A 19,089-nucleotide genomic window follows, 5' to 3' on the forward strand; every position below is an offset into this window, starting at 1 on the left:
CGTTCTCACGTCTATTGGGTTAAGACATTTAGGACTGAGGCTGCCGGTTCTATAATTATCTAATTATAATGTAAAAATGATCTGCCGACCCCCATCTCAAAATATGTTGTTCCTAACCCCAGAAGCAAAGATTTGAGTTAAAAACGTTTGCTGTGAAAGAATATAAAATTAAAAGATTTGCGGCACATATATTCACAAAAAAAGCTAAAGTTTAAAATAATTGGTTAAAGTGGTTAAGAGCTATAAAGGTGACACAGATGCGTTCCAGGTCTCAATGGGTTAAAGACACACTTTATAGTTTATTTCAGAACAAATGGTCACAGGACATATTGTACAAACCAAAGCTGAGAACATTTGTTATGATAAAAAGCTGTTACGCTATAGTGAAAAGTATGTTTGTGCCCCATTATCCAAAAGACAAAGATCCCTATGTGCCCAACTTCGTTCTGGGATCTTGCCCTTGCATGAGACTGGGAGGTACAGTATAGAGGAGTTACAGAAGAAGAACGTATCTGCACCTACTGTGATATAAATGATATTGAGAATGAGTTCCATTTTCTTTTCTATATTGCCCGTTGTATCATGAGCTACGTCAAAAGTTATTTAACAGATGTAAAAATATAGATCTGATGTGGTTAAGTGATGCAGAGCGACTGAGATGGATTTTCGAACAAAATATATTTGCATTAGCAGAATATATAGAGAAAGCTTGGGACAAAAAAAAAGGACAAAAATAAATGGACGCAAAACATTACATTTAAATGAAGCATGCACAGGAGAGGTTCTATCGAAGGCCTCTGCTATCATTGTCCTTCCCAAAACAAAGTGCTGTTTATCACACTCATGTTCTCATAGTCCTAGTGAGCTGCACCACATGAAAAACATGACATTGAAAAGTCTTTGCATTTCTTCATTCAATGTAGCTACAGTAACACGTCTTTGTCAGCAGGTGTCGCTACAGTACAGTGTACGGTATTGTTCATTCATTCAGTGGGGCAAAGTCATTTACTCAAGCAGGCTATAGTGTGCTTATGTGCAATTTAGACATTTATAAATGCTTTGTTGTATTCAGACGGCACAGTTTGTTTCTAGAGCCTGGAGTAGAAGACAATCTCAGCTCTTCAAGTATAGGTCCATGTCCGCTCTCCTGTTACAGGCACAATGGTGTATTTTATTGTATGGTATTTTATTTTATGTTGTCTGTCTGTCTGTCTGTCTGTCTGTCTATCTGGGGGGGGGGGGGGGGGGGTGTGCTGGGAGGGTCCTTGTCAGTTCAGGACCCTCCCTCTGCTATGGCTGGTATGTCTGTCTGTCTGTCTGTCTGTCTGGGGGGGGGGGGTGTTTGGGAGGGTCCTTGTCAGTTCAGGACCCTCCCTCTGCTATGGCTGGTAACATGGACCCCCTCCATCTCCTGGCCTGTCTCCATGTCCTCCGGCAGCTGGACACGCAGACAGACACCACGGCCGTCGGTCTGTCTGCACTCGTCTGCCTCTCGCTAGCTGTCTGTCTGCCTGAAGCGCTCTGTCTGCCTCTGTCTGTCACCTGGTCGGCTAGCATCGCTGCACCCGTCTGCTGCACGACTTTGACCGCAAGGCCAGCAGGAGGAGGAGGAACCCTGCTGGCGTCTGTCCCTCTATCGACCTGTCCCGTCTCTCTCTCTCTCCCGCACGGACCTCTGTCCCCGCCGGCCGTCTGCCTGCACCTCTCCCTCCCGCCTGCGGAGGTGCTCTCCCTGCGGCACTGCAGCCGCAGGGCGTGCGCGAGCGCGCTGCCGACGGCGGAGGAAGGGCCGCGGGAGGCCGGGGGCGGAGACTCCCGGGAGGCGTCCATCCTGACTCCTCCTCCTCCTCGCCGTGCGAGCCTGGCGGCCGTCAGCAGGGAGTCTGATGATGATGCCGGACCACTCTGCGCCTCGGGTGGCTCGGGGGTGCTGCTGCCCGCGTCAGAGGTCATAGTGTCTGTGGCGTTCCTCTTCAGCTCCTATAGCAATGCCTGGCTGTCCCGGGGGCTCTGTGACGCTCCACTGGGTCAACGGGGGGGCGAGGGGGGCTCTGTGACGCTCCACTGGGTCAACGGGGGGGCGAGGGGGGCTCTGTGACGCTCCACTGGGTCAACGGGGGGGCGAGAGGGGCTCTGTGACGCTCCACTGGGGCGTCGAGGGGGGCTCTGGTATACGTTGCCGACCTGGTTCATATCATGGATCAGCTCCTTCTGTGTAACAGAGAGAGAGAGAGAGAGGGAGAGAGAGGGAGAGAGGGAGAGAGAGAGAGTGAGTTTCACTGGGTCATCGTGATTTAAAGGTTCAAGTTCAACTGCCTGGGTCAGAGGTCAGCGGATAGCGTATACTCTAGAGAGCACAGGTTAGGTTGAGTTCACATTCCTCCAACCCACATTTACAAGTTCACAAACTGGAAATGTCAAGGATAGATAGATAGATAGATAGATAGATAGATAGATAGATAGATAGATAGATAGATAGATAGATAGATAGATAGATAGATAGATAGATAGATAGATAGATAGATAGATAGAACACACACTCACACGCACGTGCAGTCGTGCACTTTGGTTGTTTGCCAGAGCAAAGAGCAGCCTAATTCCTGTTCTAAAACTCTCACAATGGCCTGCCCTAGTTGGATCGCCCTCAGCCGCTGGAAGCCGGCTGAGGACAAGAAGACAAAGAACATAATAAATCCATACCATGTGTTCCTGGAAGAACCCTGTTGAGAACTATACTCTCTCACACACTGACAGAGATAGAGAGAGAGAGTGTGTGTGTGTGAGTTCACGTTCTTTTAGGTCAATAATCAAGTTCATCTATATCTGGGTCAGAGGTGAAAGGAAAGCGGCTCAACCACTTCATAAGCTTCCATGTCGCTCACACATTCACTCTCCATACAGTCTCACAGTCATATTTATATATATGCGTACAGTCTCACAGTCATATTTATATATGCGTACAGTCTCACAGTCATATTTATATATGCGTACAGTCTCACAGTCATATTTATATATGCGTACAGTCACACTGTCATATTTATATAGGTATATTCATCCTTCCACACATGGAAAGAATGAATGCATTAAGTCAGTGGTTCTCAACATGGAGTGGTCCTTGAGGGGTTTTCAAGGTGGTTCCCCAGCTAAATGATGGAGAGTTGGCAACCAAATGGACCCTTATGCTGTAGATCTTTCATTCTGGAGAGCGTGAAATAAAACCATAATGGACCTTTACAGGTCCATAACTCTCAAGAGTTCATTATTTATTGCTGAACATCTGCATTACTTAATTTAGAAGAAGTCTACGCAAATTGTTATTTTTGATGAACGTTTGCCTGTATTGTGTCAAGACTCAACATCAATATGGCATATATGGAATTGTGGACAAACTCGTATCCAACGACAATACATTATTAAAAGGTTTAGGTCTGAGAGGCTATATATACATCTCATCAAATGATATGGTCTGTGGCTCAACTGCAGAATAAATAATGGACCTTGATATGAAAGAGGGCTTGCATTAAGTTACAAACCCGGCAGAACCATGTGGCACGGACCGGAGCAGTGGCACAGAGAAACATGAAACATTCCTGAGTTTATAAGGCACAAACACAGCAGAACCATGTGGCACGGACCGGAGCAGTGGCACAGAGAAACATGACACATACCTGAGTTTATACGGCTCCCTCCACTCTTCACGCATTCCCCTCTTCTCACCACTGCTTCCCTCTGTCCTCTCCTCTCTTCTCTTCTCTTCTCTTCTCTTGTCTTCTGTTCTCTTCTCTTCTCTTCTCTTCTCTTCTCTTCTCTTTAGTTCGTGTATGACTAGCTAAACCCCGCCCCCCTCCCCCGACCCCCCCCCCCCCCCCCCCCCTTTTCTCTCTCTCTCTCTCTCTGGGGGGGGGGGGGGGGGGCTGAAGTATTCTTTAAACTCTAGACTATTCTACTCTGGATTCTAACCCGGTTTCCTGCACAAGTGCACTGGCTTTTACCATTGAGTTAATTACATATTTGATCCCTGATAGTAAATGTGACCTGCTGTCCATTCAAACTCTAGACGGGCATGCCCCAAAGTTATGCAGCCGCACCCGGCAGCCGGCGAAAACTAGAAAACTAGAGTTCTCAATTAAGGCCCGGCCCCACCTGGGCCCTCATCAAACGCTGTACATTCAAGACAATGCGCTGCCACCCTTAGATCTCCATATATGGAGCTGACCTGTTCTGACGTTCCATATGTTGGTCTGACCTCATCGCACCCCATGTACACTCAACACACGCTCCATATATGGCCAGTGCACGCGACCTCAGGTGTCTTACTGGTGGTATGTAGGTGAAGTATCTATTTATAGGTTAGGATGAGTATGAGATAACGGTCATTATTTGCTTGGCCTTCAGGTGCATGTGGTTCATTCATTAGAGTTCATGTCAGTAAAGGAGCATGTGGTTCATTCAGTATAGAGTTCATGTCAGTAAAGGACGTGGTTCATTCAGTATAAAGTTCATGTCAGTAAAGGACGTGGTTCATTCAGTAGAGTTCATGTCAGTAAAGGTGCATGTGGTTCTCACGCATGCGCAGGCGAACACATGCAGCAGCGACCCTATTTGCCTTGATCAAAGATTTACCAACAGGTTCAGAGAGGTTACTCGCTCCCGCGCGCGCGCGCGCGTGTGTGTGTGTGTGTGTGTGTGTGTGTGTGCGAGAGAGTGAGAGACAGACAGACAGACAGACAGACAGACAGACAGACAGACAGACAGACAGACAGACAGACAGGTCTTACCTCATGTGCTGGTTTCCTATGGTCATGGTTCCACTGTGGTCCTTCCTGTCTGTTCTGCTTTGTCAGCCCATAGAACTGGGTCAACATGTAATGAGAAACATATGCTATGACTCGGGGCAGGGGTGGGGAGGAGAGGAGAGGGGAGGGGAGGGGAGGGGAGGGGAGGGGAGGGGAGGGGAGAGGAGAGGGGAGGGGAGGATTCCTCTGAGGAACCAAATGGACAATTACTTGAATTAACTCTGAGGGAGTGCAAATTGAACCAATTTAATTTAATTTTATGTTGATGAATGTTGACGTGTTACTGAAAATGCCTGATTGAGCGTTTGTCATTGGCCTCTACTGGCACCATTGTTGTTGTACTGCTGCTATACTGTATATAATTGCCTTAAAGCGTTATTCATATACCGGTAGTCTAATATTTTCGGTGGTGAGGTGACCACCGAACTACAACATGACGTCACGGAGCCGCGGTGACGAGCAAATTACCACAACCCCCCCCCCCCAGCCCTTCTTTCTGTTTTTACTCACCACCGCTCAACGTTATTTCAGCTCCGGTGGTCACCTCACCACCGAAAATCGAGACTATGAATAAGCCTTAAGTCCTCCTGTAGAAAGCTGTTGACTCTGTGCTATATGACTGACACACAAAGAGAGAGAGAACGAGAGAGAGAGTCATATTGTTTAATGTCAACAATATGAGCAGTGGGTGCAGCTGGTAGTTGGCATGCTATCGCCTTTGTTCAGTGAGAGAGAGAGAGGGCAGCAGGGCGAGACAGTGTGACTGTCTGTCTCCTGCTGTTACAGTGGACTTAGTTTCTATTGGACCATTGCCAATGTTTCAATTCAATTCAATTCAAATGGACTTTATAGGCCTGGGAAAACATACATTTGCATTGCCTTGAGCTAAAGTGGGAACAACACAATCGAACCAAAACAATGTTTGCACGATTAAATGGAATTGTGCGTTTGCTGTCAGAAATAGTTACCGGTATATACTGTACACTGTCTCCAGCTGTTAGTTGTTTATTGTTCATGTGTGACACATAAAGAAGGAATAGAACAACATGGATACTGCAAAAATGGCACCTACTGTATTACAACAGCTGAGAATCATCAAAAAAAGCTTTAAAATAAACACCAGGTTAACTCATTAAAACCGAGAAAACATCTGTGTCATTTTGGATTTTAGTTATAGAAACATAGGTTTTTTCAGAAATGTTGGATTTAGAACAGCAGATCTCATGAATAGCATATATTTTCCATCATTTTTGTCCCCCCCCCTCTGCCTTTGTATTTGAGCCGTGACTCATGGCTCCAAACCCTGAACTCTTATTATGACATGACCATTTTGTGTTTAGTTCATGTTCTGTAAATACCTTGAATGTTATGCCTTGAATGTTAAAGAAAGCGCTTGTCATGCGTGTTGCCTTTGAACACTTGGAACCTAAGTAGGTTTTGGACTTATTCTGTATGTTCTGTATATGGCCTTGTGGTGTTTGGTTTTGGTTTACTGTTTACTCTGTTGTTGTTTTGGTTGTGCCTTGTTTTGTAGTATTGTTCTGTGCTTTCCTGCCTCCTCTTGTTGGTGTTTCCTGTTCTGTCTTACCTACCTGATTATTGTATCCTAGTCACCTGTGTTCTGTTTGCCTAATTAGCCTATCCTGTGTTTGATTGTGTTTTGAGTTCACCTGTGTCCTGTTACCCCTGTCTATTTAAGCCCTTTATTTGCAGTGTGTCCTTGTTGGTTCGTAGACCTTTGTCGAGTGAGCTTTATTGTGTCTGATGTTGCCTAGGTTTTTGCCTTTTTGAATACCCCTGATTGATAGTTAAATAAACACCTTGAAGATAATCTACTCTGCATCTGGTTGCCTGCTTTTGGGTCCTACTCCGTAACTCATTCCTGACAATTTTAAATTATCTTGGGTGTCAGTGGCCAAAAACAATAATGTTACCCACCTTGACTGAGGGCCTGCCATTGGATGTTCGATTTTTCATGTCATATGAAAGCGGGGATACGTAGGCTCTGTATCAAAAAGAGTCATATAATTGTGGCGGTCCTTGTTAGTTGGTATGAAGAAGTTTGAGAACCACTGATATAGAAGGCATTCGTAAGGGTTAAAGACTATAAAAAGAAAGAGCCACTCAGAATAAACATCTTATTTTGTGTTTCAGAAAATAGTATGTAGTACAAGTAACCAACATGAACATCTGCATCGTATAACTAAGGTCAAAGTTATGGCACCTCCTTATCTTCAAAGTCTGATCTGACCCTACAAACCGCCTCACGTGCTCAGATCAGCACATGCAGGGAAGCTGGCAGAACATTCAAAAAAATAATGTTCTGGTAATTCATGCAACGACCACCAATGCTGTTAAAAAAAATAAAACGGGGCCACCAAAATATTCTAAACTTTCAGCGACTCTGCCAATAATCATATTCGTTTTTGCGGGGGTCAAACAAAGAATTTACGTTCTTTATTTGTTCTATATTGGATCATACTAGGACCTGCCCTACTGGAAAGAGACTACCCAAAACCAAAGCAAAATGGAATGCTATCTATCACTAAAAAGAGAATATACAGTGGCTGAATACCTGAGAATACCTGAGCATTGACTAGGTACAGACTCAGTGAACACAGCCTTGCAATAGAGAAAGGCCGCCACCCCGCTCCCAAGGGAAGACAGACTATGCACCCGCCACTGCACACAAAATGTGGTGGAAACAGAGCTACACTTTTTAACCACCTGCCCACTAATACCAAGACATCAGAGACACATACTTCTCACAGATTACACACACCCAATATGAGTTGATGACTATATGACTATATGACCAACGACAAAAAAAAACTCCCATACCCATTGGGAGAAATACAAAAATGTGCAAACACAGCAACAAGATTTGTGAACTGACAAAAGAAGGTTTAGCCAATGGAATACAACCACCCTAAGGACGACTATCTGTACCAATTAGAACGCTAGGCCTACTGCACATGTAAACAGAGCTGCTACCTTTAAACACTATGTTAAATATTCTTGAGAAACAATGCTGCTATTTATCCCAAAGTGACTGCAAAAAAGAAAATGCTATTTGTTTCTAAATGTATATAACGATACAATGTAACATTAGTAGCTCTGTTTACAAAGATGCTGTACCCCCTCCAACTGTATTATACTCCCCATTTTCAACAGTTCTTATTGTATTTTGACACTTGGCTTTGGCAATGTTTTCTCATGCCAATGAAGCTCTTTTGAATTGAATTGACACGTGGTGCGCAGTCCGAATATAGAGGGGAGAGTCACATGAGGCTGTGCTCATGTCACTGCAGCCTCGCCTTATTTTCTTTTCTGTCGTGGGGTGTTTTAATGAATAACATTAAAATAATCCCAAACGTGACTGACTTCGGAGGAACGCGTGCAGGACTAACTGGTCGGGCTGGCTTCAGGAGAAGAAGGTGCATTCTTCCATAAACTCTGTCTAATCGTAAAGCACATAATTGTAGGCTAGTTCATCAGGGGATGTACAGTAGAATCTATCTAGAAGAAGATAGAACTATCTCTCTCACTCCCCCCTCATATCTCTCTCTCTCTCACACACACATGCGCGCGCATAGCCGCTCACGCAGGTAAGATCACCCTCATGTCTACTTGTCTAGTAAACTTAATGAATGCTCATAATAGCCATATATATTTTTTTCTTCTTTTTCTGACATTCTGCCATAGCCTGAGATAATGCAATCTACGCTTATAGTTGTATTACTTTGTGTATATAGCCTAATTGTAATGATGTATTATTTATCACACGGTTGGATTTGTGTTTGGGGGATTTGGGGGTGGTGAGGGGTGTTTCGATATCCACCCTCTGTACATTTATTTTTTATTAATTTTTATCCCTGCTTCTGGTCAATTGAATGACTGAATTAAATGTATTTCCTTTTGGAAATTATGTTTGATATATTTGTTTGATAAGAGCCAATTGTAACAGTACACACTTGTGTTAACCACATTAACCTTGGCATCCATATTTTGGGCAAATTTGAATTGGCAAAATATATAGATTGTTTTTTTATGAAGATGAGTACAAGCTCACATATTTACGGAGCCCCTGAGTGGCCATGGTAAGAAAAATAAATGATCTCGTCCGGACGAGATATTATCTTGTCCGAACGAGATAATATCTTGTCCGATTTATTTTTCTTACCATGGCCACTCAGGGGCTCCATACATATTGAATATTATTGTTTTGCAATGTTTCACAAATAAGTATCTATAGGCCGAGTACTGTGTATGTGGTTAAGGTTGATTTTATTCACAGTATTATAGAATGGGTACATGTCACGGAAAGTACAGGTCAATACAAAAACTGGATAAAACCAAAATCAAACCCTGTGTATTCACTCATGTGCCTCAGAATCAGGATCATCTTTGTTGTCACATCACAGATTTACATGTGGGTGAAATAATTTTTTGTGCTCCACTATTCACGATCAAGGACCGTACACCACCAAATTAAACAACATCATCTATTAACGAAAAGAATAATGCATGAAACGATTAACGGAACGAATAATAATGAACAGAAACGAAGATGCGACCCACGACGGGAAATTTTAATTTAGACCAAGAGGACAATTCTATACAAATGCCTTCTAAATCCTGACAGTTTTCTGAAAAAACGTGTTTTTCAAACATTTTCATGTCAAGGACCCCCAAAAATATACACCTGAAAATATGTTGTTCCAGCGACAAAGTGAGAACAGAGAACCGTGGGTTGGATGGGCTCTTATATACGGGTGGAGGTGACCCGATTGGAGGTGGAGGTCAGGCTCCTGAACTTCAGCTATGAGCTCCATTTTATGTTATGCAACGCATGCAATAGAAATAGGCTCTATGGCGCACATTCCGGTTTAGGCCTATGCCATTTTGGAAATAACTTCCGGCCCTCTTCCCGACTTCCTTCACAGGTGTTATACCAATTTAGTGTGGTTCTCAAACGTTCACATTTCAAGGACCTCATAACTCTGAGGGTGTACTCACTGTACTGTAACCAAATGGACCCTTGGTTCCATTGGACCCTTGGTTCCACATGTGTGGAACTAGGTGTGTGTTCCACTTCCTGTCGATTTGATCCAATGAAATCCAATGAAACTGGTCAGATGACCAATGATATCCAATGAAATCGACAGGAAGTGGAGCACACACAGCCCAGGAAAAAGGTGAATAGGAAGAGTTATTTCCAAAATGGCTTCTGTGCATATATCCTATAATATTGTAGTGTCTTGCGTGTTCAGATCAGGATGACCTCTAAGCTGGAGATAAAACAGCTTCAGCCGGTGCTGGAGTCCACAGAATCCAACGACTGGGGCTCTGGGATATGTGACTGCTGCGATGACATTGCTGACTGTAAGCTGCATATACATTCATTATATCTACATTTAGATTTATGTTTGTTTGTTTGATTGATTGATTGATTGATTGATTGATTGATTGATTTATTCATTGATTGATTGATTCATTGAAGAGGATGCTACTACCATGGTATATGTATTGTAGAAATATAGTAGTCAGATATTAGTTCATTCATACGTACCGTGCACTCACGTGTGACGTGATCCAACCAGGTTGTTTTGGGTTCTGGTGCTGTCCCTGCTACGCCTGCATCCTCACCAAGAGCTACGGACAGTGCCTTTGTCTCCCTCTGCTGGACATCTTTGGCTGTGTCCGTCCAATCTCCATGTCAATGAGAGTGTCCATGAGGCAACGCTATGGCATCAAGGTAAGTCTGTCTGTCTGCCTGCCTGCCTGCCTGCAGTCAGGTCAGTCAGTCAGTCAGTCAGTCAGTCTGTCAGTCAGTCAGTCAGTCAGTCATCATATCACTCAATATAATGTGGGAGGCAGCTGAAAGTGAATGCTTCCAAACTCCAACTATGTGTTGCAGGGCACCATAGAGACTGTGTTGTGTTGTGTTGCAGGGCACCATGTGCACAGACTGTGTGTTGTGTTGTGTTGCAGCAGGGCACCATGTGCACAGACTGTGTGTTGTGTTGTGTTGCAGCAGGGCACCATGTGCACAGACTGTGTGTTGTGTTGTGTTGCAGGGCACCATGTGCACAGACTGTGTGTACACCTCGTGCTGCACGCCATGCTCCTGGTGCCAGATGAAGAGAGAGATGAAGAGACGACACATCCCCATCGTCCTCGTCAGCTCCAAGAACGTTTGAGCGGCCGATCGAATGGCATCGCCACAAAATAACTACTCACTTTCCATCGATGGCTCCACCCCGCGAAGCCTCGAATTCAACACTTTTGTTTGTCGCATCCCCGAGCCAATGATTCCAAACTATTGAATAAATTAATCATATAAACCTTAAATCAACTCTCACAGTGTAATCACTGACACTGATGAGCCTACCGATGATCTGGGTTTCAAAGATAATATTTTTAAAATAATTATGGTATTGCTCCTGTTAAGATCAGTGGTGCTGGCCTGGAAAGTAACTTAAGTACTGTACTTAAGTGACATGTTTTGGTATTTGTACTTTACTGGAGCATTTCCAATATTTTTACTTCTACTCATATGCCTACATGTCGGACACAAATATTGTACTTTAATTCCACTAGATTTATTTGAAAACTTTTGTTACTAGTTAGCCTATACCTGATTTTGATTAACCACTTCAGCCCTATTATACATTTTGGCCATAGCTGATGGTTGTGACGCATTGTGAGCTTGTAGATCAGCTATTTTCAAATGAGTTTTATACATTTGAAAACTTGAAGCATAATGAGTACTTGTATACTCTTGGTACTCGATCAGGTACATTTATTTTCTCAACCCTATCAAGGCCCATTACTTAAGTTGTTCGGCATGTAAGCCACGGACCACCATTTGATGAGATTTTGCCTCGCAGACCCAAAACTAAAGAATATTTTGTTGTCGTTGGACATGATTTTGCCCACAATTCCCTGCTGTGCCATAGGAGAGATAAGGCAAACGTTGATCAAATTGACAATTATTTTACATGCTCTAATTGTGTAGACTTCTATAGCCTAATGCATTTATGTAACAATAATTTAACTATTGAGAGCGTGTCAGTTCCATCAACATAAATTGGGGTCTCAGAGATAGAAATGCAATACAATGGGGGTCCGTATAGACTAATGCATGTCAAACTGGGGGGTCCTTGAAAATAAACGGGTTGAGAATCACTGCTAGAGCCGTAAACATCTTCTCTCATGGGGGTCCCTGGCATATCTTTTCAAATGGGGGTGTTACGGGGACCAAGGTCCTGTATTTGGTTCATTTGGGAAATATTGTGTTGAGGTGGAATATGCTGTATAGTTTGTGGCTTGTATTCTATTGTTTTCCCCTTGTGTTTCTGTAAGGTGGTGAATGAGACTTGTATATGCAATATGATTTCAATCACAGGGTCAGATGGAATACTGAATACTTGAAACACTTTTAGAGTTTATTGTCACATCACAAGTTTATACCAGGTATAAAAGTGTGGGTGGAATTATTTTGTCTTTTTGTCACATTGTTTTCTGGTGTCTTATGATGACCTTTGATAAGTATATGCTGTATAAATGCTCCCCTGCGTAAAAAGGAGAGACATCCTTCTCCTTGTATTGTTTTTGTTTAATGTGTTTGGATCCCTTTTTTATCTATTTACAAGTTTACATGAAAGTGTTTTCACTCTACATACATAATATATTTTACATCTTTAAGTAGGCCTAAGTCCGCAAGTCAATGAAAACTCAAAGGGAATTATGACAAATGGGGATAGGATATATACATTACTGTGGGATAATGTTGTTAACATAGGCACATTTTCTTCTCAAAATAGTTATAGCCCGGCCACACTCCACACGCAAGCATGCACGCACATGTCACACACGCATCCATGCGTGCACAGTTGTGTTCCATGCAAATCAGAGATGCTATTCATGTGGGGTTTTCATTTTTCTGAGTTGAATTGCCATTAATAATAATAAAAAAATATAAATAATGTACCTTTATTGGAATTTTATACATTGATTGATTGAAGTATTCAAGTATTTATTAACAGTTTGCAGAATGGGTACATTTAACATGAAAGCACAACTCAATACAAAGACTTACTGTGGACGACACACTGATAAAGCATTACATTTTGAGCCAAAATGGGAATTACTTATAAGTTATATCTTAAAGCAATGCAAACTGAATCTGATGTGTATTCTGAACAAAACGACTTTTTAAAGGAACAGTCATCATGTTTGATGACTGTTCCTTTAAAAAGTAATGTGATCTGAAAAGTTTAACAAAGCAGTCATGTGATCAGTCACGTGACGTGCAACTGCAACATGACTTCCTCCTATATAAAATGTTTCCCTAGATAAGCCATAGCGTTATAAATAAGAGATAAGGGCTTAAGTGGCGTTGTTTCAAACTATCAAGATGTTCGCATCAAATGCTGTGTTTTTCTTGATCATTGGTGCAGCTGCGACGCAAACAGAGGCGCGGTATACTGCGGACTGGACCAGTTTGGATGCCAGACCTCTACCTTCGTGGTACGACGAGTCGAAATTTGGCATTTTCATCCACTGGGGAGTTTTTTCGGTTCCCGGGTTCGGCAGCGAGTGGTTCTGGTGGCACTGGCAAGGGCAGAGTCCCCCAGACCCACAGTCTGTGCGCTTCATGACGGAGAACTACCCGCCTGGCTTCTCTTACCCGGAATTCGCGCCCCAGTTTCATGCTCAGTTCTTTGACCCAGATCAGTGGGCAGATATATTCAAGGCTTCAGGTGCCAGGTGAGGCCTCCTTTATGTGCAACTGTAAAATCCTAATCCTTTAATTTAATCGTCTCACCTCCCTGAGCGAATACATTATATATATATGTAACCAAATGGACCTATTTGGTGACATTTGTACACTCAGAGTTACAAATGGATAAATAATGCAGCCTATAACTATTTTATAATGTCAGATATGTCGTCTTGACTGCCAAGCACCACGAGGGTTTTACTAACTGGGAATCTCCAAACTCCTGGAACTGGAATTCTGTTGACACCGGGCCGCACAGAGATCTGGTGGGAGATCTGGGAGAGTCTGTACGCAACAGGTGAGATGGTAGAATAATCCATTCCAAATAAATGGCCACACATAAATTGTCTATTAAAGAGCAATCTGAGAACCCACCGTCAAAAAATAAAGGAAAAACAACATGGGGCATGTATGGGGCAACTGCAGTGCACACATGTATTTGTGGACCAGGTTTTTTCATTAGGTTGGGACTTGAGAGACACACGGGACATGATAAACATCTATGCAAGTACTGGAAACTACTGTAATTTTAATTGTTGGGAAACCCAGCACGATTTGGTAGTGAATGTTGAAATATTAGATTTCAGCTAGATATTAGATGTCCAGATTGACACCGGGACAATCACGAACAAATGGGACATTGGTCACCATATTCTGAGTGGATCTCTTGTGCCTGTCTCCTATGGTACCAAGTACCAACATCAATTCAAAGTATTCAAATATTCAAAGTTTTGGGCCTGAGAGGCTAAATCTCATGAAATGGTGGTACATGGGTCAAACAAAGGCTGAATAAATAATCGACCTTCATATGAAAAAGGTTGAAAACCACAGATTTTTGGCTATTAACATTGTTTTGACTGATACAGATACTACAGGCAAACAAGTAAATAGTACACACATCTACAAGCTCAAAATGTGACACGTTGATTCATTCATTGACTCTTTGTAACCTTGTAGATCTGATTTTTTTTATATAATTCTTAACCTTACAAATTATGCCAGGATTAAAGTGTCTAGAAAGGTATACTGTGTAAACTTCCGTATCAGACATTATTTATCTCTCTGATCACCTCCTAGGTCCTTGCACTATGGACTCTACAACTCCTTGTACGAGTGGTTCCATCCCCTCTACCTGTCTGACAAGAAGAATGGCTTCAAAACACAACAGTTTGTACGGAATAAACTGCTGCCAGAACTTTACAACATGGTTGTGAGGTATTTAACGCTGTTATTATAATATCAAAGTTCATTGCAGTTGCACTGAGCCTTTTTTCAATTACTGATGACTGTGTGTAGGCATCCCCTCCTATTGAGTACTTTGTGTGTGTGAGTTTAAGACCCCCCCCCCCCCCATCTCAAAATATTTTTGTTCCAGTCACCCCCAGGAACAAAGATTTTAGATAAAAGGTGTTTGCTTTCAAAAGTATATTGTATTAAAAGATTTGCACACATTTTCCAGTGCAGCGCAAAGTGCCGCACTGTGAATTTGTGTATCTGCTATTTTTGAAGTATAAAACAATGCTTTTTAGCTCAATCTAAAATGACACGGATGCTTTCCCGGATTCAATGGGTTAAGCCAAGGACTGAAGGTGTGAGTGAAGAATATGCATCCCCATGCTATCCCCATGAATAAGTATGGTGCCCTTTGTGTGTTGCAGCCAGGAATGTTCCAGAACCTCTGTTGACCCTTTTCTCCGTCTGCTGCTCCACAGGTACAAGCCTGAGCTGATCTGGTCTGATGGGGACTGGGAAGCTCCAGACACCTACTGGAACTCTACCGATTTCCTGGCCTGGCTTTACAATGACAGTCCTGTTAAAGTGAGAATCTCTAATGCAAGCATATGAAGTTCCACCCCCTTTTAGTTTGACTTATGCCAATGAATTCCTCCCAACACATTTCTGTTTTGCCACTTCAACCTTACTTAAAATCTCACTTATTCACATTCCAGGACAGTGTTGTGACCAATGACAGGTGGGGGGCAGGCTGCGCTTGCAAGCATGGCGGCTACTACAACTGTGAGGATAAGTACACACCAGGGCAGCTGCCAAAGCACAAGTGGGAGAAGTGTACATCTGTGGACACTTCATCCTGGGGTTACCGTAGAACCATGCGGATGGCTGAGTTAATGGAGCTACACACCATCGTAGAGGTGAGGAAGGAGATGATGGATCATCATAGATGTTGGCTGTCTTGGATACTGCCATGGCACTCAAAATTTGTCCACCAGAGGGTGCTGAAAACATGGCCTAACTTGGGCCCACCTCTAGGTTTGCAGTTGAAGTGATCCGTGGAATCACCTTGCATCATACACCTTGATCTTTGGCATCAGTGTCAGGAGACGTTTTGCATCATCTTAAGTCTCAGTGATGAAACGGTTAGGTGATCAACGTGCTTCCCCTCGTTCCTCGGGCTGACAGACCGACTGCTCTTCCTCCCTCCACAGGATCTAGTTCGCACCGTGGCCCTGGGAGGTAACTACCTTCTGAATGTGGGGCCCACACCTGACGGCATGATCCCACCCCTGTTTGAAGAGAGGCTCAGGGGGGTCGGTGACTGGCTACAGCTCAACGGAGAGGCCATCTACTCATCCAAACCCTGGAGGGTCCAGGCAGAGAATAAAACTCTTCCAGTATGGTAAGAGTAAATGCATCAGTGCCAGTCTTACTTCGTGCCATTTTCAGAATTAATCATTTAACTGTATTCTTTGATTAATGCAGTGAATTCCCCTACTGTCTAGTCGTCAACAGCGCTGACGACTTGTTTTGATGATTGTGTCAATTAAATGTGGCAGAGTTTGTAAATACACACGGGCATTCTCGTTTGTAAAATTAACAAATGAATTCTTCTCCCGACCCTACCACACTCTGATTCCAAAGCAGCGCGTCAGTGGATTTATGGAAGCGATCATACTGACAAGTTGCTTTGAATATTTTCAGAGCAGCGCAGAAAATAATTTCAGCGATCTTAATTAGAAAACAGAGTGATTGATTAAACACTGCCATTCTAGGTATACTTCTAAAGGTGCCACTGTTTATGCCACCATCACAAGCAAGCCTCCCCTGTCTACCTTGCATCTGCTTGAACCCCGCACGTCCAAAACCACCAAAGTAAGTACATTGTGGCATTTATTTATTGTTTTATGAATTCCTGACGTGTCCTCAGAAGCGATATTTTTGTTTTGTTTCTTAATGCTTAATAGTTAATTCACATCATTTTGGATGTAGAGACCTGCATGATCTAATAAAATTACACAAAAATCCCCAAATGTATCTTAACCCATTCTGGGCGGGAACCCCTTTTGGTGTTTTAAGCATTATGTTATACTTTTCTATTGGAATGCTATTGAAAAATAGCAGATCACAAGCTTGTAGGTCTGCTATTTAAAAAAAATAGTGAAAATGTGGCGCAAATCTTTCAATATATATTCTTTCACAGCGAACGTTTTTAACTCAAATCTTTGCTTCCGGGGGGTCACTGGAACAACATATTTTCAGATGGGGTCAGTCGCCAATTACATAACATTTTTGGGGTCCTTGACAGGAAATATTGAGCACCACTGATATAGAAACCTAGGTATTTCAGAAAACTGTCAGGATTTAGAAGACTTTTCTTTCTTTTTTCGACGTCTGATCTAAATGGGTTCAAAGTTAATTCACATCATTTTGGATATAGAGACCTGCATGATCTAATAAAAGTACACTAAATTCCCCAAATGTGCCCCTGTCCCCAAAACAAAAACAAACGAAACACCACCCATCCCGTCCAATAAAAGCCTCAGTCTGAGGCCAGTTTGTTCATTCTTAAGTGATTTGCTGATCTTTGACCTCACCCCTCAGGTGACACTCTTGGGGAACCCCGGGCCTTTGCCATGGTCCCCAATCTCACCTAGCGCTGGCCTGATTGTCCTCCTCCCGGAGCTACCCTACACTCCTGGCCGAGCCTGGACCTTCAAATTGGACGGAGTTCTGTGAGCCTCCGGGTCCTGATGTCATGCTGTACACTTGCACGGGTGCACGTCGAGAGGAACAGATTTCTCCACGTCTGATTTGCTTGGAATGTAATGGTGGAATTCGCGTTGATTGCCTCGAGTTGATGGAAGATGTCCTTTTGTGTGTGTTTTAAATCGATGCTGGCTCATTGTAACATAATAAACATGTGATTTTATTTTTTTTGCATTTCAAAGAATGGAACACTGCTTTATGATGCGGGGCGGCGGTGGGTCTTTGGTGGAGTGGCCGGATGGCAACCGCAAGGTTGCCAGTTCGATCCCGGGCTCCCCCAAAGTTGGTGTCGGAAGTGTCCTTGAGCAAGACTCTGAACCCCTGATGTGCTGGTTGGTGCCTTGCATGGTTTCCGCTGCCATCGGTCTATGAATGTGAGTGAATGGGTGAATGCTATATAAATGGCAATGCACCATTTACCATGATGATTTTACAATTGATGTACTGCCAAGTGTGGACTGGAGACCTAGTCAACAATGGTTGAGTTTTATTTGGGTGTCGATTGGGTGATTTTGAATGGAATTACATGTTTATTGTTCAGGTTTTGAAGACTTTTATCGCTGCTCATCAGCCACTTAATTGAATTATTCTGCAGCAATGTTTTTTTATTTTTAAATAATGGATAACATTAACTATTTTTGTACTAAATGAAGTGACTGCAATAAAAAAAAAGCATTTCCTATATCTGGGTTGCACATGGTTTGTTGAACTCCCTCTTGTGTTGTGGGTGTGGACTTTGTTGACATTAAGTAAGTATTTATTTAGACAGGCACATGGGTATCTTGGTTGGTGTATCTTACGTTACGCCTTTGATGGGAATTGGATGTTCAAATTCTGCTGGTGGCGCTATAACAGGCCAATGTGAAAAGGGTGGGATTTATTCCTCTGATTAGTACTAATGTATGTACAACATTTCACATAATTTCATTCTGCGTTCATGATTTGAGGCATTTTGTTAAAAACGGGCCAATCCTGCAAACTTTGGAAGCCAATCAGGAAGGAATATGAAAGATCTGTCTTGATCACTGAAGAGATACAGTGTACCGATTTGCTAGATTTTTGGACACAATCTGATCTGAAGGAGTAATATCAAAAAAATGTGTTTTACAAAAGTTGGCCTCCTGGTGGCGCTACAAAAGGCAGATATGAAAAATGCAGGTCAAAGGTTTTGCTTGGCCTCTAGGGAGTGTGCATGCAAGTTTCACACAAATCGATGCATTTAAAAATGTGAATCGGCCTGTTTATAGTGCCATGATGAGGCTGATTTGAAAAGTCGGCCTTTAATGAATATTTTAGAATGCCAAATAGATTGCCAAATATACGCATTATTGTGTATTTCTCTGCCTTCCATTCAGTCTCATTAAAGGACTATAGTCAGTAAAGCATTCACTTCACACCTTCATGTGCTCATTTGTAACTCAACTGCAGCTGTCCATCTAACAGCTGACCTGACTCCTCCACGGTGTCCATGCTGTCAGCCAATGTAGGCCTACTTACCTGTAT

At 42.9% G+C, this 19,089-nt stretch overlaps 3 protein-coding genes across 4 annotated transcripts; 2 read left to right on the forward strand and 1 right to left on the reverse strand.

Moving 5' to 3' along the window:
• Positions 1 to 386: 386 nt before the first annotated feature.
• Positions 387 to 3,794, reverse strand: LOC308327328 (uncharacterized protein). 2 transcript variants are annotated; one of them, XM_080780665.1, is made up of 3 exons: positions 3,669 to 3,743; positions 2,545 to 2,662; positions 387 to 2,211 (listed from the first exon to the last, which is right to left on the reverse strand). In XM_080780665.1, the coding sequence occupies exon 3, from the start codon at positions 1,951 to 1,953 to the stop codon at positions 1,363 to 1,365; it is 591 nt and encodes a 196-aa protein (XP_080636791.1). In that variant the 5' UTR covers positions 1,954 to 2,211; positions 2,545 to 2,662; positions 3,669 to 3,743; the 3' UTR covers positions 387 to 1,362. The 2 variants fall into 2 exon arrangements, with proteins under 2 accessions (XP_080636791.1, XP_080636790.1); XM_080780664.1 differs by lacking the exon at positions 2,545 to 2,662 and having other exon boundaries at positions 3,669 to 3,794.
• Positions 3,795 to 8,219: 4,425 nt separating this feature from the next.
• On the forward strand, positions 8,220 to 11,183 carry LOC308327332 (cornifelin homolog B-like). The gene is made up of 4 exons (XM_080780670.1): positions 8,220 to 8,404; positions 10,070 to 10,181; positions 10,400 to 10,554; positions 10,877 to 11,183. Exons 2-4 carry the CDS (start codon positions 10,076 to 10,078, stop codon positions 10,997 to 10,999), a joined length of 384 nt encoding a protein of 127 aa, XP_080636796.1. The 5' UTR covers positions 8,220 to 8,404; positions 10,070 to 10,075; the 3' UTR covers positions 11,000 to 11,183.
• Positions 11,184 to 13,128: 1,945 nt separating this feature from the next.
• Positions 13,129 to 17,760, forward strand: LOC308327319 (tissue alpha-L-fucosidase-like). The gene is made up of 8 exons (XM_080780650.1): positions 13,129 to 13,571; positions 13,748 to 13,882; positions 14,662 to 14,799; positions 15,297 to 15,402; positions 15,534 to 15,734; positions 16,029 to 16,219; positions 16,593 to 16,692; positions 17,422 to 17,760. The coding sequence occupies exons 1-8, from the start codon at positions 13,219 to 13,221 to the stop codon at positions 17,554 to 17,556; spliced, it is 1,359 nt and encodes a 452-aa protein (XP_080636776.1). The 5' UTR covers positions 13,129 to 13,218; the 3' UTR covers positions 17,557 to 17,760.
• Positions 17,761 to 19,089: the final 1,329 nt, after the last annotated feature.

This window comes from Protomyctophum bolini (genome assembly GCF_963924005.1).
Source record: "Protomyctophum bolini genome assembly, chromosome: 13".
Lineage (NCBI taxonomy): Eukaryota > Metazoa > Chordata > Actinopteri > Myctophiformes > Myctophidae > Protomyctophum > Protomyctophum bolini.